This window comes from Muntiacus reevesi, chromosome X (genome assembly GCF_963930625.1).
Source record: "Muntiacus reevesi chromosome X, mMunRee1.1, whole genome shotgun sequence".
NCBI lineage: Eukaryota > Metazoa > Chordata > Mammalia > Artiodactyla > Cervidae > Muntiacus > Muntiacus reevesi.
In genome coordinates, this window is record NC_089271.1 from 97462542 (window position 1) to 97488675 (window position 26134).

Sequence of the window (26134 nt, forward strand, 5' to 3'; positions counted from 1 at the left end):
CTTCAGTGTCATACTGTTCCTCAAGAAGACCATTGAACTCCTAATGGTGGGTTGATCACACTATCACACTTCCATTCTTGAAGGAGGAGAGGTCTATCTTTGTTGAAATAGATACGTACACATTCTAGATGTGGGTTTCACTTTCCTGCTTGCAATGCCTTTTCTGGTGCCACTATTTGAGGGTTCACAGAATGCAGGACTGAGTGACACAGAATATTTCACGAAACCATCCAGGACCAAGAAGCCCTCTAATAGCATGCCAGAGGCTTAGAGGGCAAGTGGCCATGAGATCCAAAGTCGCTATCCCAGCACCCACCTTCCAGAAGCTTCTGGTCTTCTTGAAGCAGTGGGATGACCTCTACAAACCACATGTGATATACACACTGGGATATGAGAGCCAGTGGAACTGGGGTGTCACCCTCCAGGGACCAGACATGCTCCATATCTGTCATGTTTAGTTCCCCCACGAAGTAAGATACATGGTCCTTGAACTAGGGGGTAGAGTGACCTCATTGATCACCACTCCCACTGATCCATGACCCTACCTACCATCACCCACGGACCCTCAGGGAACTTGTACTTCCGGTCTCCCAAGAGTAGGTTCTATACTTACATTAGCCACGTCTAGCTATTTACCTTTGACTTCATATTACGTTAAGGTAGAAGGCCAGGTCCTGGGACAAACTAAGAACATTTGAGTTCACAATTCCCAGGCTCATGTGGCTACTGGTTAAGTCCTAGTGACGATGCTGACACATGACAGACTGTTCCCAAAGCAAGAAGTGTCCCCCAGGAGACATGATAGCAGTCCTACTGACCTATGAGCCATGGTTCCAACCTGGGCACTTTGGGCTCCTCCTGCTAGGGGACCAGCACACACAGAGAACTGTCCCCAACCTGGCAGACAGAGATGACCTTGATCCTAAGGAGTGTGCGGGCTACCCTGGCACAGGAGGAACAGCGAGGAAACATCTCTAACAGCCAGGTGATGTGTCTTGGGTTCCTGCCCCATTTCAGTGGTGAATTGACAAGTCCAAGAGCAAGGGTCTGAGAAGGGCATCGGGCCCAGTGCTTCAGAACCCTGAGAGGACAAAGTCTGTATTACCTCACCAGGGAAGGCACTGGAAATGGCTGAGGTCCTGGCTGAGAGAACAGGGGATTTAGAACGGATCTCGGGCAAGAGAGAGTGACCATCAGTTGTGGTGCAGCCGCTGCTGCAACTGTGAGGGCCCAGCATTTGTTCAGTCTTTCTCTCTGAGCTTCTTCAGGACAGGAGACCAAGCAGAATCTTCAAAGAACTGTCCTCAGACGAGGTGAACTCTCCAGATGAAGGGAGTGTATGTCAGTGCTGGGAGGGGTGGATTACAGTGGATGCCGTGGTACCACCCAGATCTCCTCCTTGTGACTAGCCCACTCATTTGCCCAGGGCCACCGGTATTGGTAGATGAGGACTGAGAGCAAAAGTCTTCTCCAGAATTGCCCTCCACTGAAGGGAACTGCCTCCCTGAGGGCAGCATGTTGTGACAGACTACTCATGGGATCAATTTGAGGAGGATACAGTGGCCTGACCCCCTCACCTTGATTATGTTGATCTCTGCAAGGTCTCTCCTTTTGATGTCTGCTTCCTGAAAATGACTATGACCTCCGTGCTCTGAAATGGCACCAGAAGTGAACAACAGAATGAAATGCAAGGTAGACACAGAGATTTAGCCTTTGGAAGTTGAACTCATGGGCAGGGGTGATCCCTGTGCCCTGTCAGAAATTCCAGGAGTACGACCCCCAAGTATTTGTGTTGGACTGCCACAAAGCCATATCTCAAGGCTTCTGTGTCCTGATGGTTATTTTGTCAAGTCAGATCATCTTCTTGGCCCAGTGAATAAACAGAACAGAACTAGTAAGCATTTACCACTACTATTATGGTGAAAGTAGAGGAGTATGGATGGATGGGCTGCAAGTTAGACATTTTCGACTGGCTTCCTGTTTGCATTTCATGGGGCACAAAGAAGTAGGCTTCAGGTTGGATACCTACAAATGTTAGTATTCCCTGTGACAAGGGATAGGTTGGCTACAGTTAAGGCACTTACAGTCAGCCTCCTATTTGCTCTCTGAAATGAATGAAACAGTAGAAACAGCATAAATAGCCAGTGTTTGTCTCTTATAAATACCTAAAGGTAACAGTCATGGCAAGGACAAAGAGGGGCAAGACTCTGTTCGAGTAAAGGATAAAGGGATCTCCACTCCCCCATCTTTTGGGACAAAGGAGACATGCGACATGTGAAAAAAGGCTTCTTGTGGGTCAAAAGTCAAGGGATAATGCCAGACCATAATGAGTCTTGCTCTTCCCAGAAACCTTCACTTCGAGATCCATCTTGGCTGAGGGGTGTGTGTATGAATGCAGGGGAGTATCCCAAGGTAGGTCAGGTGTGGAAAAAGAAACCAGATAATTGGCCTGAAGGAAGACAAAAATCCAGAAGGACTGCCTTATATAAATGACTTTTCTGATTCTTGACTGTGCTCCTGTTCACCAGGTGTGACATCCACACTCTTTCTCTCCAAGATTGGATCTCTGCCTTGCTTCTATCTCAACTAACAAACCATTTCTTTGTGTGCTCTCCCACTTGCTGGGCTCTGTCTTTAATAATATTGTACCCACATTTACAATTTCTGTCTCTGTCATTAATGAATTTGTCACTGGAGGCAATGATCCATGTAAAAAATAGCTTTCAGCCTCTAGCCTTTGCTAGTATGGTGGCTAGGATTCCTGGCTCTCATCCAGGTTACTCAGGTTTAATTCCTGGGCAGGGGATTAAAATCTCACTTCACACAACCGCTCACTGTTGCCTCATGACATCAGTGCCACTGGAAGGAGCCCAGGTCCTCACCTTGGCCCTGAATGGACAGGCATGGACAGAGCTTCCATCAGTCAGTCAGGCAGGAGCTTTTTCTGCTTCTTGGGAGCTCAGTCCCATGGATGTGGCACCACCTGCATCCAGAATATCTTTCCACTCCACCCCAGATATCAGGACAAATGGAATGATTTTTTCCCAAACAACATGCTACTGTTATTTATAGGAAACATTTTTTTTTTCTGTCATTCTATTTAAATTGGTGCATTGATCATGTAATTTATTACCAAACTGTTGTAGGTATACCTAGGATCCCATGTTCCCTGCAGGCAGCTTCCAGGAAGCAGAAGGAGAAGAGATGTGAACAAGGACTTGGTATCTCTCCCTTCCCCTGAAACGTACTCGGTGCTCAAGAGACAGCAGTAGGTAGGAATAGCTTGTGATGAAGACAATTCCCTTCGTATGTTGAGGAGTTTCTGAGAAAGCCAGATGAGCATTGAATCTCCAACTGTTTCTAGTCACTACTCTGTATTGGCACTTTCAAATGCAAGATCTGATTTAGTTTCCAAGGCTCTTGTAAATGTCAGGGATGGGTCCCCCGACTCCCTCCAGTGTTCTTTCTGCCCTTCCCTCTGCAGTGATGCCAGTGCCCCACAGTCTCAGTGGGCTGAGGATGTGCCCCTTCTTCCTGATGCCATTACAGTCTCCCCCGGGAGTCCCGGCTGCCTCCACACAATGGAACTTGCCTGAGCACCTGCACAGGTGCCCGTAGGCTCCCCGACAGCCATGGCCTTCATGAGGGGCAGGCATCAGAAAAGCGACAGTGAGGGGACAAGGACAGTGGGAGTTTTCTTGATAAAATCCAGTTAGGATATGCACAATGCACCACCCTTCACCTCCAAGGAGGATTCTGAGGTGTGTGAATTCAAATTCAGTACAGATTTTGCCACTGTGGTTTCCATAACCCCTCCTCATCTATGGCTTTAGGGTCTGCCCACCTAGAAAAGCTAATCCATTAGTTTAAGTACACAGCCACCAGTTTCAAAAAAGACAGTCCATTAAAATCCTACCAAGAGTTTGGGGGTGCTTACCAATATTTCTTCAACTGTATTCTCCAAGATTTGAGTAGATTGTGCAGCAAATCAAAGTCCACTCACCCCTCCCCATTTTGAAAACTTTTGGGGTACTTAGATCAAGCAGCATAAAGAAGTGTCTAACTGTTCCTGACCATAGTGTAACTTCCCTTCCTGCCCCAAGAAATTTATCTAGGACAGAAGAGGATCTTCTAATGTGTATGTCCCATTTCAGATTTTCTTCTCACCCATAAGATACTGTGTATAGCTCTGGCTGCTGCCACCGCCCAGGTTCATTACCATCACCTCTCACAGAATGAACCCAGCTTCCCAAAGTCCCAAAACACCCTGGCTCGGGCACAACACTCGAGTGCTCCTCCTGGACCCTCACCGCCCTTCCCCAGTTGCCTTGTTCTGTGAAACTAGGGGACATTTCTCTACCTTCTTCATGTGACTGCAGCTCTTAAATCATTGCTCTAGGTGTTGGGGAGTCCTGCTTTTCCTAGTGTCCCAACTGCTAACACAGGGCCTTCCACAGAGCACAGGATCCATGAAGGTCTGTGGAATAAATGAGCCAGAGCAGGGCACTTATTAAGTCAGATCAGGTGTTTTGTATTTTCTTAAATAATAACTTGAAAAAATCCAATTGAACAGAGATAGTTTAGCTGTATGAAATGACATACAAGGAACATAGAGGAACTTACCTCAAATATATTTAATTTCTCAATTCTTACTAAGTAATATCATATTTCCAAAAGAGTTATATTCCCATTCCATGGAATCTTGACCAAGGTTACAAAATAAAATCAAAGAGTTCACAATCACTTTTACAAAACAGCAAACTTTTTTTCTTGAACTGGGTGAGCACAAACACACTGTGATCAATGTTATTGACATAGTTAGACACTGAAGCTTATTAAGCCTTCTATTAAAACAAATAACATTTGAAAAATTCCTAAAGAAAACAGAAGTCAATCTCCATGTCATTGTAAAGAACATGATCCCAAAGATGCAGCACAGCATTTCCCCCAACTGGCCCAGGCCCTCACGACAGAGAAGGCAGAAGGATCAGCCTCCCTTCCTTCCTCCAGGACAAGCTGCTGGATGTGGGTCTGGCTGCTGCTCTGGCTCAGAGCCCCTCTTCCTCCTCCCTCACACCTCTGCACACTGTGATGGGAAGAACCCGGGACCCCTTCCATTGACCCTGTGCAGATAGTCCTTGACTTGCTGCTTGCTGGCCTCTGCATAGGCCCTGGTACCCCACACGAACTCCTAGTGAGCAGGGTGGCTGTGAGGCACCTGACAGTACTGCAGGTACCCCGCCTGCACCCATATTTGGGTCAGCAGCTCCTTGGGCTCCCCATAGACGTAGTGCTGCATCCCAGCAAATGCCCCCATTCTGCTGAGTTCTCCCCAGACTTTCTCCTCACAGACCCGGGCCCCTGCTAGGAGAATCAGGGTCAGGGCGGAAACCAGTAAGCCAGCCTTTGGCATACTCTGCCTATCCCTCTGCATGTCATTGAGCGTGAGGCGGCCCAGGGTGGGGATCATGACATAGATGTGCTCTCTATGGTCCACCTCTTCCATATCCAGGCCAAAGACCAACTGCAGGCACTGTGTGGCTTTATGAAAGACCACAGGGAAGTGGGCCTGGTTATCCCTGAGGACTGTATTCAGCATTTCAGTCTGGAAAATCGGCTCCTTGTTGCCATACTTGAGGAACACGATCTCGACTAGATCAGCCACCATCACATTCAGAGTCTGCTTGAGAAAGATCTCTGCATCCACGGTAGCAGAGGAAGATGAGATTGGAGGGGAGGTGGCCATAGGGGTTGAGGTATCCTCCGCCTCCACCCCCAGGAGCTGCACCTCCACTGGGCCCTGGGCCTGGATTTGGCCCTGAAGGTGTTCCTCAGGAGTGCAAAACTCATTCATTGGGACCACAGGTGTAACAGATGGGGTCTTGTGCCCAGTGGGAGTGTGGCATGGGGGAAATGGAGACCACTGACCTGGGAAAGAAAGAGTGTAAATGGTCCTAGTTGTGAAACACGTCATGGGTGGCTCTGACTGAGGCCACTTTACTGGTCTTCCTTGAGGGCTGCTCTTGGGCATTACAGGGGTGCTTCCCCTTGGTTGGCAGTCCCCTGTCAACTGAGGAAGAGAAATTTTGGCCCAGGGTGCAGCCAGTACAGCCCAAGTTTCTGGGGCTGACAAGGTAGGGGGCTTAAGGCATTTTGAGGTCCCCTCTGTTCTGGGATGGGGAGCCCCTGTGCACCATCAGGGCACCCACCTCACCTTGTCTCCCAGCACTGCATGGATGTCCTCTGCTCCCTGACCTCAGGACATGGGCCTCAGACCTCCGCATTTGCCTCCTATTTCCTGGAGCCCCTGTGAGAAAAATGGAGGGGGCACCTCAGGGGGAGACTGTGGCACAGACTTAGGCCTTCTGTGCTGGTAGGAGGGGTTGACTCTGTGAGGTCCCCACAGATCTGGAGTGGGTAGTCCCATTGGGGCTCACGTGTAGTGCTCACTTTTCCACCAGCATGTCCTGGACCTTCCCCTTTGGGGACCTGCAGGGAAATTCAGAACAAGACCCAAATCTGGATAGAAAGTGCTGAGGGGCCCCACATGTGGCCGCACCTGCCTAGGGCATCCCGCAGGTCCTAGGCTGGGGAGATGCTCGGTCCTCACCTCTCCTCACGTCCTAATTGGCCTCCAAGCACTGAACACAGGGGCGAGCATCTGCTCAGTCCTTCCTCGGGATCCAGGGAGTCCACCCTCTGCAGAACTGAAGCCTCCGCCCTCCACCCAAACACCTCATCCTAAGGCCCCTAAGACAGAGGTGAATAAACTGCTCACCCTGCTCTGGGGCCTCCATGACCCCCCACAAGAGCAAGGATCCCTCCCTGCCTTGGAGTCTAACACCCTCAGTCTTTCCTCTCATGGAGCCTAGATTCCAGGCAGGACCCGCGATTGTCCCGTCCGCCATGTTGAAATCCCGCCACTTTCACCAGGTCCCCAGAGTCTCTGAGATCTAGATGTCAGGAAATCTTGCTCATGGTTGTCCTTCCCGGGGATTACCAGAGTCCCCTCTATTCTGGGGTCAAGCTGCCCGCCTCCCTCAGTGTCCTCACCTTGACTCCTGGTAGGACCCGGGCTCTGTCCTCTCTCTGCCTGAGACCTGACTCCTCACACCAGGTCCCTGGTCTCTCTGAGACCCACATGTCAGGAAGTCAGACAGGCCTAGAGTGCTCTTCTCACCCCAAGGGCTTCCAGGGCCAACTACAGGGGCGGGGATCTGTGGGGTTCTGTCGGTCCTCCCGCAGGGACCTCTCAGTCTTCCTTCAGTCACCTCAACTTGCCTCCAGTCCGGACCTGGGATTCTTGCCTCTCCTGAGCTGAAGCCCCGCCCCTTATACCAGAGCCCCAGTCTCTCCAAGACCCAAGTGTCAGGAAGTCAGACCATGCCTGTTTTGCTCATTCTACCCCACGGTCGCCCTGGACTGATAACAGAGATGGGCTACTCTGAGGCCTCCTCTGATTGCGGTCCACGGTACCCTAGTCCTCCCTCAGGGTCCTCAACTTGACACACCACAGGACCTGGGAATCAGCCCACCTGAGTCCCCGCCCCATGCAAAGTTCCCAGTCTGAGACCTGGATATCAGGAAGCCTGCCCCCTGTTTCAGGACCCCAGACTAAGACCCAGATATAGGGAAGTGAGACCACACATGTTGGGTTCATCCTACCCCAGGGCCACCAAGGACCGACAGCAGCAAAAGGCTTCTCTGAGGTCTCCTCTGATTGGGTTCCAGCATCCTTTCAGTCCTCCCTCAAGATCCTCAACTTTGACAACCTGCTGGTGCTGGAATTCTTCCCTCTGCCCACCTGAGGCTGCTCCCCCATACCAGATCCCCAGTCTCCCTGATGCCGAGATGTCAGGAAATATGGTATGTATTCATTTAGTCCAAGTCCTCCCAGAGCCCACTCAATAGTGGGGTCCAGCATCCCCACAATCCTCCCTCAGGGTCCTCACCCAGACTCCCAGTGTCGGGAGTGCCACAAGTTACTGATGCTTCCCTTCTGATGGAAGAGAAGGGAAAACTCATTCTGCCAATACAGCCACTCAATGTGACCACACACTCACAGAAGAGCCATGCAGTAATAGGCCCGGGGCACACCACACACACCCGAGTTGCTGACTCATGCCAGAAAATGGCCTTCCACAAAGTGTGTCATGTTTCCACTCCACCAACCACAGGCAAGGGTGTCATGTCCTCACACCCTGGCTGGCCCCGAGCATCATCATTCGTTGAACCTTTGCCTGCCTGCTGGGTGACAAAGGGTCACACTCTTCACTGGGTCTGGCTTGGTTACAAAGGACCTGACTGGCCCCGGGGCTTGGCCTTTGCTGTGTCTTCTACTGGGGTATGTGACTGGATCCCAGGCTTGCCCAGTGGCCACCATTCAGTTTCTCAGCAAACCCAACCCCTTCCTCCTGAAAGCCTCCAAATCTCACCTGTGTGGGTGGAATCCCTGAGCAAGAAGTGGCTGCAAGCACTCCTACCACTCAAAGCAGAGGGTGCCTGCTTGGTGGCCAGAGGAGGAAACACTCTTCTGCCTGCTTGACTGGGCATCTTCACCTGCACGAGGACCAGAGGAACAGGGAGAAAGTCACCAGTGACAATATAGCAATCTTGGACAACAAGCCACCACGGTCTTCTCCTTGGCAGAGGCCTCAGACCATGGGGTCCCAGGAGGGCCCAACCGATGAGAAACATACCTACAGGCCCGCAGCACAGAAACCATCCTCCAGGAGTGATGGTGATTTACAGCCCAGGAGACCCTCCCCAAAGAACAAGAGAAAATGACTCCTCCCCTCTCACTGCCACTCTGGAAGGATCTGGGGGCCCCACAGTCAGTGTGCCACCCTCCATGGACTCGTGGTTGGTCCCCACCAGGAGGGGAACCGTTGACAAGCAACTGAGCCCTGCTTGTCAGGGTCAGGCTTGGGTGGGGCTAGTGTGAGGTCATAGTCCAGGGGCATGGTAGGAGGCTGGAGGGCAGGTCTGCTGGCATCTTCCCATGTATGTCCCAGGGCATTGCCGGGATCCACACGTGGAAGGAAAGCAGGCTGGGACTATGGCCATGGAGGGGGCTAGAATGTCTGGCTTGGCTCCCTGGCAGGTACTCCTGGAAACCCCCACCTGGAGGTACCCGTGACGCACGAGGTACCCTCACGCCTTTCTGCAAGCAGAGTGAGTTGCGGGTGCTTTGGGGTGACTGGGCGGTGGCTACCAGTCAGGACTGTGGTCCACCACCAGGATCGAGACCTCTGACAGCCCTGGCTGACCTCAGCCCACAAACACCGACACCCGTCATTTCCGGTGCATATGGCTTCCCTTACTCACGTAGGCACACAGATATGCAGGCACACAGTTATGTTGACACGCACGTAGCACGTATGAACAAAGGTGCATTCCTTCGCTGGCCCTGTCTGCTAGGAGACAAACTAAGATCCGTCACGCTCTGAGGCGCCTAGAAGGTCAGGCCTGGAGGAGCCTCGAGAAAGGCGGCCTGGAGCACGATCGGGAGCAGGACACGGAAGTGAGGGAGGAGGCTCGAGGAGCAGGGCTAGGAGTCTGGGGCTGAAGTGTGGGAAAGACCTGGGTGAGGAGAAGATTCTAGCGAAGGAGGTGGGGCAGGGCAGGGCTGGGACTGGAAGGGGCCTGGGGTGTGGCAAGGCGGGGCTGGGATGGGGCTGGGGCCAAGGTGGAGCCACCTGAGGTGGGGAGGGGCTGACAGGGATGGAGCTGTGGGCCTGGGGAACCCATGGGGAGTAAGACTGTTCAGCTTCATGGTGGAGGCCAAACTATCCTTTTCAGGCCTTGCCATAGGTGTCCAGTCCAGTCCATGAGACTCGGCGAGAGTCAAAGTGACCATGACCCAGTGTCCTCAGTGACTGCATCTGAGCTTCAGAGTGGACCCCAGGGGCCAGGGAAGCAGGGAGAGGGGCGGCTTCTGGGCAGAGTTCCCCATCTCTAGACTGAAAGCCCAGGCTGGCTCCCTTCCAAGCCACCCTGGGACTGCTGGCCCAGTGCTGAGCAACAGTTTATCTGTTCTTTTGCAGATGTGAAGGAAAATCCTCACTGTGTTTCCTGCTGCCCCTGGGACCTGAGATGTCTCAGAAAAAGGCAGCTTCACCTTCAAAACTGTTTCCTGTCCTCGTCCTCTCATCTGGGGGCTCAGCCCACCCAAGAAAGCCACCTGACTCGGCTCCTGACCGCCACCCTGCCTGCTGTGTCCCTGTTTCCCAAGTGTCTGATCACAGTAAATGCTCCTCTTCCTGTCCCCATTGCTACTAGCTGAGCTCAGGCCTTGTGGCCTAGGGCCAGTGCTGTCAACCTAGGCCCCTCCAACAGCTTGGACCCCTCCTCTCTCTCCTCCTCCAGCTGCTGTTGCACACACCATCGATTCTGTGTCACACCACATGCACATCTGTCTTCAACCCCAGATGAAAAGCACAGTGGAGCCGTATCTTGTTTAAGCCCCAACCTGTCCGTGGTGCCCTGGGGGGCTTCCGGTGGTCCCAGGTCTCCTTCCTCATTACCCAACACCCTGGGTGGCTGTGCTGGCCCTGCAGTCTGTGCAGAGCTCATCCGGGACTCCAAACTTTGCCATGCAGTTCTCTCTCTGGACCACTGGCTCCTCTTGTCCTGACAACCTACTGTCCTCCATCCAGGCACGACTGTAACATTCCTTTTCTGTCTGCCCGAGTGTCAGGCGCTCTCATCTAGGAGTTCTGGGGCACCCTGCATCTTTCTGCTGCCACCTTTGCCCCAACTATTCCTCCCAGGCTGTGCCTGCTGTGCATGAGTCCAGAACCCCGAGGGTCACTGGGTCCCAGGAAGGCGGGGTGGGTATCTCATTGGTTCCCATTAGCCAGGTACCCACGCAACTGCTTTCATGGAAATGCTGAGTTGGAGCAGTGCTTTCCCTTTGAGCAGGCAGACTGCTTTCTCCTTGCACAGAGTTGCTTCCTCCCAGCCACGACTTGTGGGGCAGAGCCTGCCTCCTGGATTTGAGGCCTCAGCACTGCAGGGACCCGAGCAATCACCACACCCAACTCCTTCATGCTGGTGCCCCCCTCCTCAGCCCAAGAGTGGTTACCAGCTATCTCCAGACACTCCAGAACCTCCTGGTACTGGTTTCAGTTCATGAGGGAAAGTCCTGTGAATGGTGGGCCGCTGCTGTTCCTCCAAATCCTGGCTTTGAACTAGACCTTGCCCAGTGAACTGGAGACCTATGACGTGTGGCTGCTGATAGGGGCAACTGTGAGGACCTGCTTCATGGCATTTCTCCACACCCATCCCTTATCTGCTGCTGGCCCCAGCTCTCTTCACATGCCCAGAAATGTGAGCTGAGCCCCAGGGAGTGCTGCCTCCTATCTGGCCTGGGTCTCTGAGGCTTGGTGTGGGTTCCACTTGGCTCCTGCTCTGCATTTGCAGGCAGCACTGACCTGGGATGGACTTGACCCAGATTCTCGGGTTCTCTCCTGTGCTCCTTGGCTGATGTGGTTTCCTCTCTGAAATGCCTGTTGCCCATTTCTCCACTGAGCTGTGTGTCCTTTCTGTGCCGAGTTGTGGGCACCTCTTTCGGGATCTGGACATTCATCCCGTCCTGGTGTTTGTATTGCAGATTCATCCTCTTCTGTTTGCAGACTAGCAATGGACTCAGTATTCACCTGGTCTCTTGGAGCTGTAAGTGCCCTACCGGTCAGCACATGTCCATCAGGCACTCCCACTGGGGGCTGCCACCCATCCCCAGGCTTGGCAGTTGGGGCGAGCAGTCCCTGAGGAGACGCTGCCCTGGAGTCCAGCACTCTGCCCATGAGAGAAGGCTCCTTCATATCCGTGTCAGTCCCTCAGTCCCAGCCTAGCTTTAGCTCTGGGCCTTGGACTCCTGCACGTGGGACAAGCCCAGGGGCAGCTGTGTAGCTCTGGGAGGTCAGCCAGACCTACTTCCCCTCTGTCCAAAGGGCAGCTACCATTGACTGTACCCCTCCATATGGCCCAGATGGAGGGGCCAGCCTGAGAGCAGGACATATTTCTGATTTCATCTCAGTTCTGCTGCATATCTTTGAGAGGACGCAGCACACACGGGAGCTGCGGACACGGATTGCCACTCTGCTGCCACTGCTCAGGGTACTGACTGCCCAGGAGATGGGGCACCACCCAGGGGGGCCGAGGGAGCTTCTGTGAGACTCTGGCACTGCCCTGCTCGCACTCACATCATGGGCCTTTATATCGCATCTGACACGGGAGTGGGAGATGCTGGTTTCCATATGTCCATCACTCCCATGCTCTGGGGTCTATGTGCTCTTCACTGTCATCCATCTGGGCAGGTTCGCCATGACCTGGGTGCCACACATGCCAGCACTGGAGGGGGCTTCTGGACACCAGGCTGTGGCCTACTGAACAGATCCAGCAGGTTAGTTTGTGAGATTGAGGACCAGGGAGGGTGGAAATGAGTGTGCATTGCCATCCCATACCCATGGTGAGAGGACTTCAATGAGTGTACTCTCTTGCTCTGGGTGAGAGCCCCGTCTGGCTATCCTTTGAGTACTTGTGTGCCCACCGTGGTGACTTGGCCAAACCCAGAGAGGGTGTGAGAAATCAGGAGCAGAGGACGCCCGTGAGGTGCCACCAGAGGTGTGGAGGTTCTCCAGTTCATGAGTGGGGCATGTATCACCCCAACACCATTTTCTGTGTGTTTCTCTTTTACTCGCTGGAATTCATTCAGGTTTTCCATTTGGCTTTACCATCTTTCCCTCACATCACATGTTCCCCAGGTTCTGAAGGACTCAACAGATGTCTCACTAAGCCCCGCACCTGGTTGTGGGGGACACTGCATTCCAGGCTCTCCCAGCTCAAGAATGACTGATGAATCCTCGGGACTGGCCCTGTGTTCCCTGAAACTTGACCCCCTGTGCCCAGAAACCCCAGCCCAGAGGGTCATCCCAAAGCAGCCGCAGAGTAAGAGTTAACAAGTTCTCACGTTAGTGTCAATTTGACACTCTGTTTGGAAACCTCCAGTCCTCTGGTGGTCCCACCTCCCTGCGTGGGTTCACATCTCAGAGCCCAAGGTCCCTTTGGAAGTGGCTGGGGTCATTCCTATGTCTGTTTGCTGTGGAGTGTCGGTGTCCTTCTCTTGGGGACCCGCCCCATCCCTGTTCCTCACTTCCAGACCTCAGAACTGGCTCGGGTGCCAAACCTGGGCAAGGGATCTTGACCCATTTACTGGGGTGGCTGCCCTTGGCCTCAGCGTCGTTTTGGACTGTACCTAGGTTAGCTGCCCACCTATCAAGCCTCCCGGAGGCTGCACTGTATTGACCACTTGCCTTGCTCTGTGGTCCAGCCTCCTGGGAGGCGGCCACCCTTATCATGGTCCCTGGCTTCTGGCTCAGTGCGACCTTGTGCCCTCTGCTACAGTCCCTGGGCAGCAGGGATGAGGGGAGGGGGTGTCATCCATCTCTTCCATCACCAGGCCTGACAAGACCAGTCTGTGTTGCACAGTGACTTCGCTCTGCCTGGCGGCCCAGCAGTAGGTGACCAGCTCTTCCCATGGTTCCTTGGGTCTCCTGCTGGTAGTGCTGTGGGTCCTGCCACAGGCTGTGGTGGCCAGCTCCCCTGCTTCCTGGGATGGAGACACCTGTGAGGGAGGACTCTGGCCCAGTTAGCTCCCTTGGAGTTAGGGGAGGGGGTCACCAGTTCTTTATGGGGTTGGCTGCTGCTGCAGGCTCAGAAGTTCTCAGACATCTGGGATGTCCCGGTCTTCTGGGGCCTGGCTCCCAGTCTCCCTGGCCTTCGTGTCAAGGATGCATGTTTTCCCGAGAAGACATCTGATGCCACCAGGTCAGGCCTGCCTTAGTGGAATGTTCAGTGTCTTTGAGGTTCAGCCATTTCTGTTGAATACTGGGCCAATGTTTGTTCACTGCCTGAAGCTTTGTAATCTACCAGGGAGACCCTGCCCCACCACTTGGTTCTGACTGTTATTCACCATAAGCTGGTCATCCCCCTGCAGAAAGCAAAGCAAAGAAGTCTCTTCCATCTATTCCTCCCACAATTCACATGCCTGGATCTTCTCACTTGCATTGGAATTCCTCTTCCCTTACCAGCCTGGCAAAAGTTCTAGCAGCTGGGCTGTGGCCTTGAGCCCAGGGCTGAGTGCACACTGACTACCCCCAGGATGGTTCCTCATAACCAGTGGGACAGGGGATGTCAACCCTGCTCCAAGGCCTCATCTCACCACCTCTCCTGAGACCTCCCCAGGGCCAGCCTTCTTAGGATGGGTCCTTCATGAGGCTGTTCCCATGAGGGAGGGAGGTGTTGGTGCAGGAGGCTGGCTGGGGACTCACCACCAAGGGCACACGGAGCAGTCAGGGTCGGACAGGGTATCCCTTTACCTGTGATGTTGAACTGACATTTCCTGCCAGCCCGTCGTGAGGTGCAGAGCACAGACAGTCATTGGAGGTGTCCACAGTGGGCCCCGGTGGTCAAGCCTTCACAGTGCCTGAGGCCTCATGATCATTATTGAACAAGTGGGAGAACTAACACCAGGAATTGGTGCCTGAGTGGTGGCTATGTGTACACAGAGAACGCCAAGTGTCTTTGCTTGGGTGGCACCATGCTCTGCCCTACACGCAGCCTGGTGGGAGGGGCTCTTGGTGTCTTTTGAATCAGACAACTGCTGGGTTGGGGAGGAGAACTACTTTCAGTGTGCTGGCCACCTGGCCATGTGCTAGCCCCGGTGTAAGCACAGCCTGATGAGAGAGGGCAGTTCTGGGTGCCAGACCTCACAAGGCAAAGTGCATTCAAGTCCAAGGACACCTGTCATGCAAGAGGCTCCTCCACCATGCAGGGTATCAGGTATCCACTCACCCACGCATCACTCAGGGCTCAGGGTGGGGAGGCTGGAGCACATCTTCCAGGCAAACCAGTAAAGAGCAGAGCCTGCAATGAGGCAGGTTGAGGATCATGAAGAGTGGGGAACCAGACACTGACTCATATCAAGGGACCATGGAGGGCTTTTTAGATGGGAGGCCATCTGGGCTGGGTCTTGTAGTGAAGAGGGTCTCCTTGGCTGGAAATGGTGGAAGGGCCTCCAGAAGGGAAAGGCTACCCAGTCCAGTATTCTGACTTTCATCACTTTCACATGGTTGATTAACAATGTTGTGTCTGTTTCTGATTTACAGCCATGTGACTCATTTTATATATATATAATATAATATATATTTCATATATAAATATATGTAAATATTATTATAATATAATCTAAATATTATATATATATATATATAATATATATTTATATTATATATAATATATGTATATAATAAATATATATATTTAAAACACTTCCAGATTCTTTTCCATTGTAGGTTATTGCAGATATATAGTTCCCTGTTCTATATAATAGGACCTTATTCATACATTTTATATATTGTTGTTCAGTTGCTCAGTCATGTTCGAATTTGTGACCCCATGAACTGCAGCACTGTAGGCTTCCCTTGTCTTTCACTCTCAGAGTTTGCTCAAACTCATGTCCATTGAGTTCGTGATGCCATCCAATCATCTCATCCTCTAGCACCCTCTTCTCCTTCTGTCTTCAGTCTTTCCCAGCATCAGGTTCTTTTCCAGTAAGTTGGCTCCTCACATCAGGTGGCCAAAATATTGGAGCTTCAGCTTTAGCATCAGTCTTTCCAATGAATATTCAGGCTTGATTTCTTTAGAACTGACTGACTTGGTCTCCTTGCTGTCCACAGGACTCTCAAGAGTCTTCTCCAGCATGACACTAGTACTATTTTATACATAGTAGTGTGTATCTGTGAACCCCAAACTCCTAATTTATCACTTCTCCTGCTTTTCCCCTCTGGTAACCAAAAGTTTCTTCTCTGAGTCGATTTCTGGTTTGCAGATAATTTCAGTTGTATCATCTTTTTAGATTTCATCAATAAGTGATATCATAGAATATTTGTCTTTCTCTTTCTGACATACTCCACTTAGTACAACAATCCCTAGGTCCACCCATGTTTCCACAAGTGGTATTACTTCATTATTTTTCAAGGCTGAGCAGTATTCTGTGTGTGTGTGTGTGTGTCTGTGTGTGTGTGTGTGTGTGTGTGTGTGTGTGTGTACCACATCATCTTTATCCATTTATCTGTTAATGGGCATTTACATTGCTTCCATATCTTGGGTATTGCAAGTAGTGCTGCAATGAACATTGAGATGCATGTATCTTTTCAAACAAGGGTTTCTGTCTTTTCCAGGTATAAAGGAGTGGGATTGCTGGATCATATGGTAGTTTTGTCTGTAGTTGTTTAAGGAACTGCCATACTGTTCTTCATATTGAGTATACCAATCTACTTTTCCACCAACAGTGTACAAGGGTTCCCTTTTCTGTGCACCCTCTCCAGAGTTTATCCTTTGTAGATTTTTTTGGTGATGGCCATTCTTTCCAGTGTAAGATGATACTTCATTGGAGTTTTGATTTGCATTTGTCTAATAATAAAGAATGTTGAGCATCTTTTCATGTGCCTTTTGGACATCTGTGTCTTCTTTGGAGAGATGTCTATTCAAGTGTTCTGACCATTTTATGATTGGATTGTCTCTCTTTTTTTTTTTTTTTTTTTTTGCAGCATCAGTTTTAATTAAAAGTGGTTAGTAATAAGTACTTCCATGGCAGAAAGCTCCAGGCAGTCCTTGGAGAGTCTGACTATAAAAATGAGGTGTTAAACCTAATATGCCAATACATTGTAAAGTATTTATTTTCCTTTTCCTCCTCTGACCGTTTCTGCCTTCTTAATCTTTCTAACTTTCTCAAGGCATGGAGATGTTAGATACTTAGCAATGGATATTAAAATGGATTCTTGACTCTCATTGCCACAAAGATATAGCAACTGAATTTGCATGTTCTGTTCCTTGAGTTTATAGCAGGAGCCCAGGCATTGGCACAGAAACCCATTACTTGTATCCCACGGGTCTGTGAGGATAGATCGCTCCTTTTTTGTGTGAATGTGTTTCCATATAGCTCATAGGCTGGGCCAATGCATAGGGCACACAGAGGGGCTGCCTTTTTGTGCTCATGATGCAAATGACATGATCCAGAGCCTGGGCTTTGGGATCCAGGGACCTGGGTTAGGACATCAGCTCTTCTCTTGCTGTGTAGCCTTGGCACTTAGTATCTCTGGGTGTCTCTCTCCTCTGTTAAAAACCAGGTAACACAAAATGCCACTCATGTCACAGGGCTTTTCCAGGGCACAGCCTTGGACATGTTGTCTCCCACTGGGGCTCAGGGTCTGTCTTTGCTTCTATTTCTGCAGTTGAGAGTTTATTCCAGAAACACTGCCTCTGAAGATTTTTCTTGATTCCCAGGGTTTGCAAATTTCAGAATTCTCTAACAGTGTTCAAGGGACTATAATGTGATCTTGGTAAAATTTCCCTTATACTATTTGGAAGATCTCAGTTGTGCATGTATAAAATGAGATGACTGGTCCAAAACAGTGATTTTCCAACCTTTGTGTCCATGGGATATCTGACAGAGGTGGGGTTGGGTGTGGTTCAGCCTCCCAAACAGATCAGAGGCAGGCTGCTCAGCTGAAACGAGGCCTGCTCCCCATCCCCTTTCTTCCTAATCTCTTCCTGGCTCACACCTTAAAATAGGCCTCCCAAAGTGTACCACAGAGCACAGTTTGAAAACCGGTGATCTAGATCTCAGATTTCAGTGTGCTTTCAGATCACTCAGTGGTCTTGTCAAATGTGACTTCTGATTCAGATGTTCTGAGGTGAACCTGAGAACCTGTGCTTCTGACCAGATCCCAGTTGATAACTAAGTGTCTGGTCCATAGATAGCATTTGAAAACAAGGGTCTGAACACAGACTATCTTTGACCTTTCACATCCTTTGATTCGGAGTTCTTAATGTTATTCTGACTGTGTCATAAAATAAAAATCTGTGTTGAATGAATGTTTCTATTAAGGGCAAAATCCTCAACTATACAGATGTGCAAATTGACCTGGGATATGAAGGAGAAAGAATGCATTTGTTTCTCAACTGTGAGTGTCTGAAACATGTGTAAAATATTCTCTGAACAACACATTTTGGGTTAAGAAGCTGTTGCACTTTGTTAAAAAGAGTTGCAATTTGATTTGGTTGTAGTCTGGATCATAGTGAAAGTGTTAGTCAATGAGTCATGTCAGACTCTTTGCGACACCATGGACTGTAATCCGCCAGGCTTCTCTGTCCATGGAATTTGCCAGGCAAGTATACTGGAGTGGGTAGCCATTCCTTTCTCCATGGGATCTTCCTGACCCAGGGATCAAACCTGGGTCTTCTGCATTACAGGCAGATTCTTTACCATCTGAGTCACAAGGGAATGTAATGCACACTTTTCTAAGGGAATTTCTAATGGAAACAAGTGACCTGCTTTCAGAGCCTGGCTGAGGACTGTCTCCAAAATCTAGGTCTAAGTGAAGGTTCAGAATCCTGGACAGCTGTTCATGTGTCTGGCATTCATGTACTTTCTTGATAATCTTAAGGACATGGCATCGAGAAAGATACCTTCATGTAAGTGGCCTCCATCCTTTCTGTCCATTGCTGAGTTGAGTGGTTGAGTGTTCACTGTTGATAGAGTGTTCTGTCTTCTGCACTCTGTTGGGACTCCTCCTGTGTGTATCCAGAAGACCGGATGCTTTGACAGTCTGTAGGGCTTTGCTTGTCAGTCTGTGTTTGTTTCAGTTCAGTAACATCATGGCTAAGGTGGGGAACCCACTTTAGCAAGGAGACAAAAGCCCAGTTGCTAGAGTAGCCAGTGTGTTGAAATGTCATGTATCCTTTGTGGAACTTGGCAGAATACTGTGTGCTCTGTGGCATTGCCCGAGCCCTTCATGAGGAAGGATGAGCACTTTCACATGGGGTGGAGGTGGCATGTGCACCATCTGAGGAAGCGAGGTGAGAGTGAACGCCAGGAAGGCTGGATCCAAACAGAGGTGTTCCTTTGGTGGTCAGTCGGGGAGGAGAACAGTCTAGTCAACGTGTGTTCCCAAAACTTGTCAATGGGCTACTTTAGCACCAGGCACCTGGGAAGCACAGATGGAGTGTACCCAACCGGCCCCTCCTCCAGACGCGGACAGTCTGGTGGACTGGTCCATCAATAGTTCTGTCAATGACCAATGGTCACCTTCCTTCCTTCTTTGATCCCCTCTCTCTCTGGTGTGTGAGCAACTCCTTGGTGCCTGGCATGGGGTCTATAAACGTGGAGAAGATGGGGAACTTGCTGAGAAGCCCCAGACAGTCGGAAAACACAAGGCACTTTAAGAAAGACTCAACTCCTAGAATCTGGAATCTCTGAGGAGGGATGCCTAGGATGGTGGCCCTGGGGCCATGGAGCGTAGTGTGTTTCTGAGGTACTGATCCAAAGTGCATTGCCTTCCCATCATGTCCCCAGAGCATTCAGATCACCACAGGTACATGTGGAGGGCCTGTGCCTGAGCCTTCCTTGTACGCCTTCAACGAAGCATGAGGTTCTCTTTTCCCAGCCACCCCTGTTCCACTCAGTTCCTCCTGGCATAAAATCAGCAGTTAGGAGTAGAGGAGTCTCAGATAGAAGCCTTAAGAAGTTTCTGGAAGAATACCCTGTTCGTCCACTGTTTCCTGAGCTCTCTTAAATCCGGGGCTCTTGGTGACATGACACAAGCAGATTCTAATCCCTCTCCAGCCCCTGCCACTTAAGCCACCTTGGTAGTGTAACCACAAAAATCCTAAAACACAGCTTTCCTGAAAGCGACCCCTGACTCCCACAATTGTTGTTTGAATACCTGCAACTTTCTGGCCTCATCTTGCCCATCTGTCAAATGAAATCAATGAAAACAGTTCTGGGCCCAGGCTCAGCCATCGCTCTCCATGCTTCTCGGGGCTCTGACCCCCACCATGGGCCTTTTTCCTTTCCTTGTAGCAGCACTTCCCCTGCCTCCTAGATGGTCATGGCAAGGCCTCCACTCCCACAGCCTGACTCCCAGGTGCCCAGCCCTCAACACTGCTGCTCAATGCAGATCCCTCCCTCCTCACTTCCTGTGTCCTCCTGAAACTTCCGAGACTGACTTTAGAATCGTTCCTTCCTCTTCACAGCCTTCCAGAAACCTCTCTATAGTACTCTTTTTGTGAAAGATTACCTTGGGTGATTTGTGTGTGTGTGTCTGTGTGCACACACAACTTTCCAAAACCCTCTCTATAGTACTCTTTTTGTGTAAGGATACCTTGGTCGGTTTCTGTGTGTGTGTGTGTTGTGTGTGTGTGTGTGTGTTGTGTGTGTGTGTGTGTGTTGTGTGTGTGCGCATGTGCGTGCATACACCGTTACCCCAGCTACACCACAGGCCCTCTGAGGATAAAGACTCTGCCCAGTTTACCTTGGTACTGTCCCCAGAGCTGCCTCTGCCAGATTAGAGACTTATTAGGTACTGACTGTTGGCTTCGAGTCACTTAGCAGTCATCAACTCTGCTGTACCACTCTGGACTCGGCTGGTGATGCGATGGGCCATGCCCAGGTGTCAGTGTGTGTGAGGTGGGTAAGCAAGGCAAGTATGTCAGCAATCTCATTGGATGCAGGACCACTCTTTGTAGAAACATCTGAAGTGCTAGAATGCCTGTCCCTGTGAGAAGAGGGAGGCGGGCTCTGAGTGGTACACTGCAGTGTGGGTGGGGTGTGGATGGTAGCGAGACAGGAGTCCACCCCCAAGGGGCGAGTCCTGACTCCTACACTAGTGACTTGCTCCCTGTCCCCATAGAGGGTGGGGCCTGGAACATGAGACCTAGGAGTTCCTTTCAAGCTCAATACACATTGAATGCTATGACTGTACCATCTGGAAATTGAGTCTTGACAGACTCAGAGGGTTGTCTTTCTCAGCCGTCTTTTTTATTTCTGTGTTACTTGATTCTGTGCTGGCCCAGCATGTTTTGTCTCTGATGCTGGTTCAAGAAGCCCGCCTCCCCTAAAGTGCTTCCTCTTCCTACACTCAGTGTCTACCCAATATCATGCCAGGTTTCTCGCCTCAGCCATGGAGGAAAGACAGCTCTGGACATTGGGTCCTTGTTTGGTGTCCCAGCTCAACCTGTTGTTTCATTCCTTAGGTCACATGCTAATCACTCACTCCCAGGTACTTTTTATTTTTTATTTTTGAGCCCTCAATAAATGTAGATATCTTTTTTAAAAAAAATTTTTACTTATTTCTTTTGGCCCTGCTATGAGAAATGTGGAATCGCAGTTCCCTGGCCAGGGATCGAACCCAGGTCCCCTGCAACAGAAGCGAGGAGTCAACCATTGGACCACCAGAGAAGCCCCACACTCCCAGGTACTTTTGCATTCTGGTTATCTGAAATTCATCATGACTGCCTTATCTTTACTTTTGGATAGGTACCTTCCTGCCTTCTGCCTTGTTATCTGAGTCCCAAGCCTTTTCTTAGTGTTTCATTTCTCTTCTGTAAGTCTCTGAACCAGACAGAGATGAACAGTGAAGCTAATGAAATTTAAGATTAACCTTCAGAGTCATTGGCATTTCCAGAACTGGAAGGAGCCCTAGCATTATGGTACATGCAAGTAGTCTGGTTTGTAAAATCAATGAAAGGTGGTTTAACCACAGTTGGTTCAAGGCATCTCTGTGTCCATTCTGCTGCCTCCATCACTCTTGCTCTTGTATTGGGTGGCTATACAGTGACCCTGGGCATATTTGGAATCTGGCTAAGGGGAGATTAAATCAGGTTAAAGTAGTTTGGACTTGGAGAAACATATTTCATGGGCTCCCAACCAATTCTATACACATTCAAGTTATTCTTAGCAGTCCTGTATTGAAATAGCTTCCAGGAATCCTCAAACTTACCGTACCTGTGCACAGCATCAGGAAAAGAGGTGAGAGGCTGGAGGGAATATTGTGATGTGTTCACCCAGTGAAGAGGGTGACCCTTTGTCACCCAGCAGGTGGACAGAGGTTCAGTCAGATGATGATGTTTGGGGACAGGCAGTGCGTGAGGACATGGCACTCTTGTCTGTGGTTGGGGGAGTGGACACGGGGGAGCCTTTGCAGAAGGCCGTTTGCTGGCATGTGTCAGCACCTCAGGTGTGTGCCCTGTGCCCCGGGCCTGCTCCTGCATGGTTCTTCAGTCAGTGAGTGTGTGGTCATGTCGAGTGGCTGTATTGGCAGAATGAGTTTTCCCTTTCCTTCCATCAGGGCGAAGGGTAACTTGGGGGACCCCCGACACTAGGAGGTGTAAACAGACACCATGTAAGGGTGAAAACAGACACATGAAGATGTGCAGATGTGGAGGAGAGTGCCCAAGGTGCTGGGAGTGGGGAAGTCATCTCCCCCACTGCCCCCTTGCCCCTGTGGAGAGATGTCTGGACAGGGCTGACCCTCTGTCTCCAATTGCCGACAGTCGTTTCAGGGTCCAGACTGGGTGGCTCAGCCACATACCGTGTTGGTTCAGGAGGTCAGCAGCCGAGGTCAAAGTGTCAGCTGACGTTGGCTCATTTGTGGGCTGTGGGGTGAGTCTGTCCCATCTCTCCCCCATCACTTCCAGGACATTGCTGGCCATGGTGGGCATGTCTGGGATTGGAGAGCTCTGCCTTCCTCTTCACCCTGAGTTTCCCCATGTGCCTGTCTAACAGTGTCCTTTGTATGGGGACAGCTGTCCTATTAGAGGCCTGTCCATCCTAAAGAGCTCACTAGACCCCCATCAGCTCTGTGAAGACCTTTCCTTTGTCTATAAGGTCATACCGAGGTACTTGGGATTGAGGCTCCAGCACCTGACACGATGTGACTCCTCACACCCTACAAAGGCTCTGAGGGAGGAACACACTGGAATGTTCCAAAGATGGAAGGATGGCTTTCATGGCTACTGGGGGTGAATCCAAGGAAGGAGCCAGATCATGTGGGCCTCGTGGGCCTGTGAGAACTGTGGCTGTGCTGTGCTAGGGGAAGGAGAGGCCTGGGTGGCCCTGGGCTGGGTGCCTCTGGGACCTTGTTCCCGTCCTCAAACCACATGCAAACAGAGGCTCCCTGAGAGGTGCTTAAACCCTTCTGAGGTTCAGGCCTGCAGCTCTGTTCCACTGCCTCCACACCCCTCCAGTGAACAGGGACCCCCCTCCAGGTACAGGGAAAGAAGTGAGGATGGGAGTGTGTGGTCAGATCCCCTGCAGTCATGGGTTGTCTCTCTACCCCTCGGCACCTCCTTATGCGTGGAATGAGGTGACAGTAACCTGTCAGGTTATTTGAGGTTTAAATTCTGTGATCCCTGAATGGGTCCATCCCAGGCCCTGGTGATGACATGGAGCGCACCCATCCCAGTAGTTCCTGCTCTCCTTAGTTCTTTCTCTAAGCTCTGGGCAAGGACTGAAGCATCTGCTGACAGTCAAGGCCATGATGTGGGAAGAGTTTTGAGGAAGGTGGCTCCCAAAGTTGTGGGGAAGACTCTTGGCAGGGCCGTCTGAGGTCCAGAGCAGCCACAGGACCGAGGCCAGATTGGTAAGCACGGATCTGCCCTCAGCAGCCCTGAACTAAGATGGGGGATCTACAGAGCATGGGCAGGGATGAGGCCAGGACCTGAGGGCTGGGGTGGGGTAGGGGGTGGGAAACCCAGGACTGTGCCTGTCTGTGCTGGTGGAGGACCAGAGCCCGGCCACTGGGCTGTGAAGCCAGGGAAGCCACCCTCTGTCCTCAGTGCTCCCAGCGTTTTGAGTCCCTCTCTCTTGGATCTCACCTCGTGCCTCTCTCCCCCTTTCCTGCCCTCCTTCCTGACCTCCCCACAGGCTGCATGTGACAGACGGGTCCTCTGAATCAAAACACCCTGTCAGCAGACCTTGTGGAGATGGACAGAAGAAGCCAGCCCTCTCTGACTGTCCCCATTTCTGTGTCAGCAGGCTTGGAGGATGCTCAGGCATGTTGGGCTGAGGTCCGGCTCAGGGCTGTGAACTTGGCTGTGAACTCTGTGTCAGGCTCCTGACCGTTGTGGCTCTGTGTTTCTGCAGCCACCTGAGGCCCTGGGAGATGAAATTTGGCTGTCTGTCCATCTGACTGCCTTATGCGTGTTTCATCTTAAACAGTGTCAAGGCGCTGGAGACGTGGTGGTGGCCCATGCTATGCGGACCCGTCATTGTACCCTGGCCGTCCACCTCAGGCACAGGGACTAGGAGGTCACAGCTTGGCAGGAGCTGCTAGAGCAGAGGCTGGGGATAATACTCGCCCAGATCCAGGCCTTGCTGCAGGACGGGGACAAGTTCGGCCACGGAGTGATCATGGGCAAGTAATGCCCTGCCCCGCGCTGCTCACACGGCCCCCGGTGATGCCCTGGATCTCAGCTGGGTTGTGCTTTTTGTTTTCTGTTTTAACCAGTTGGTGAAGAGGGGTGGGGCTGAAGTTTATTCAGAGGGGCAGCGAGGGTCCCTGAGCTGGGAGATGGCCACAGGAGGTGCCTGACCACCACTCTGGGCCTCAGTTCCCTTTTGTGTTCTGAGAGGTAGAGGCTGGTCCAGGTATGCACCTGCCACTTGTCTTTGTGTCTGTATGTGTGTGTGGGTGTGTCCACATGTGTGTGTGTGTGTGCCCAGCAGAGACCATGAGAGGCAACACAGCACCCAGCCTGGGTTTTGCATCCCCACTGCCTGCAGCAGGCCCTGAGCAAGTCCCAGGACTCCTCAGGGATGAGGCCCCATAGCAACACCTCTCTTGGTGAGTTGCTTGGGTACCTGATGCCAGCAGGCTCCCCGCTGGGGCCATCCTGCTCTGTCCCTGTGGCCTGCAGTGGGCAAACTGAGAGCTGCCCATGGCCTGGTGGGTTCCTAGAGCACCAGGCCTCTCCCTTTTGATTCGCTCCCTCCCTCGCTTGGCTTTGCCCAGAATTCTGCCATAAGGGTGGTATCATCTGCATGTCTGAGTTTATTAATATTTCTCCTGGCAATCTTGATTACAGCTCATGTTTCATCCAGCCCAGTACACATGATGTACTCTGCATATAAGTTAAATAAGCAGGATGACAATATACAGCCTTGATAAAATCCTCTCCTAGTTTTGAACCAGTCTGTTGTTACATGTCGAAGTATAGCTCTTGCTTATTGACCTGCATACAAGTTTCTCGGGAGGCAAGGAAGGTGGTCTGGTATTCCCATCTCTTTAAGAATTTTCTGTAGTTTGTTGTGATCCACACAGTCAAAAGCTTTATGACATGGTCAATGAAGCAGAAGCAAATGCTTTTCTACAATTCTCTTGCTTATTCTATGATCCAACATATTGTGGCCATTTGATCTCTGGTTCTTCTGCTTTTTTTGAATCCAGCTTGTACACCTGGAAGTTTTTGGTTCACATACTATTGAAGCTTAGCTTGAAGGATTTTGAGCATTTTAAGCATTACCTTTCTAACATGTGAAGTGAGCACAATTGTGCACTAGTTAGAACTTTCCATGGCATTGCCCTTCTTTGGGATTGGAATGAAAACTGACCTTTCCAAGTCCTGTGGCCACTGCTAAGATTTCCAAATTTGCTGGCATACTGAGTGCAGCACTTTCACAGCATCATCTTTTAAAATTGAAACAACTCAGCTGGAATTCCATCACCTCCACTAGCTTTGTTTGTAGTGGTGATTCCTAAGGCCCACCTGACTTCGAATTCCATGATATCTGGCTCTGGTTAATGATCACACCATTGTGATTATCTGGGTCATTAAGATGTTTTGTATAGTTCTTCCGTATATTATTTCTACCTCTTCTTAATCTCTTCTGCTTCTATTAGGTCTTTCCGATTTATGCATTTCATATTTTAATACAATAGAGCTAATATTTACTGAAAGGTAAGGCTGATCTTATTGCAGGTGATCCTCACATCCTGAACTGAGATACCAAGGAACTCATGAAAGGTCTCTTCCAAATAAAGACAGCAGTTAAAGTTCCAGCTACTTGTTTTTTGCCTGTAATTTTTTGCTTGAGCCTGGTAAAAACACTGCTTTCGTTCTTAACAGAAATTTTACAAATCTAAGTGATGAATATGCTCATTACTCTCTGTCATAGGCTGATTTATGTGCACCCTCCAAATTCACATGTCGAGGCTCTAACCCCAGCACTTCAAAATCTGCCTCTGTTTGAAGATAGAGACTTTAAAAAAGGTAATTAAGGATCAGTGAG

The 26134-nt window shown here is 50.7% G+C and overlaps 1 protein-coding gene across 1 annotated transcript; it reads right to left on the bottom strand.

Moving 5' to 3' along the window:
• Window positions 1-5191: 5191 nt before the first annotated feature.
• On the bottom strand, window positions 5192-5854 carry LOC136154165 (melanoma-associated antigen 10-like). The gene has a single exon (XM_065916439.1). It carries the CDS (start codon window positions 5852-5854, stop codon window positions 5192-5194), a length of 663 nt encoding a protein of 220 aa, XP_065772511.1.
• Window positions 5855-26134: the final 20280 nt, after the last annotated feature.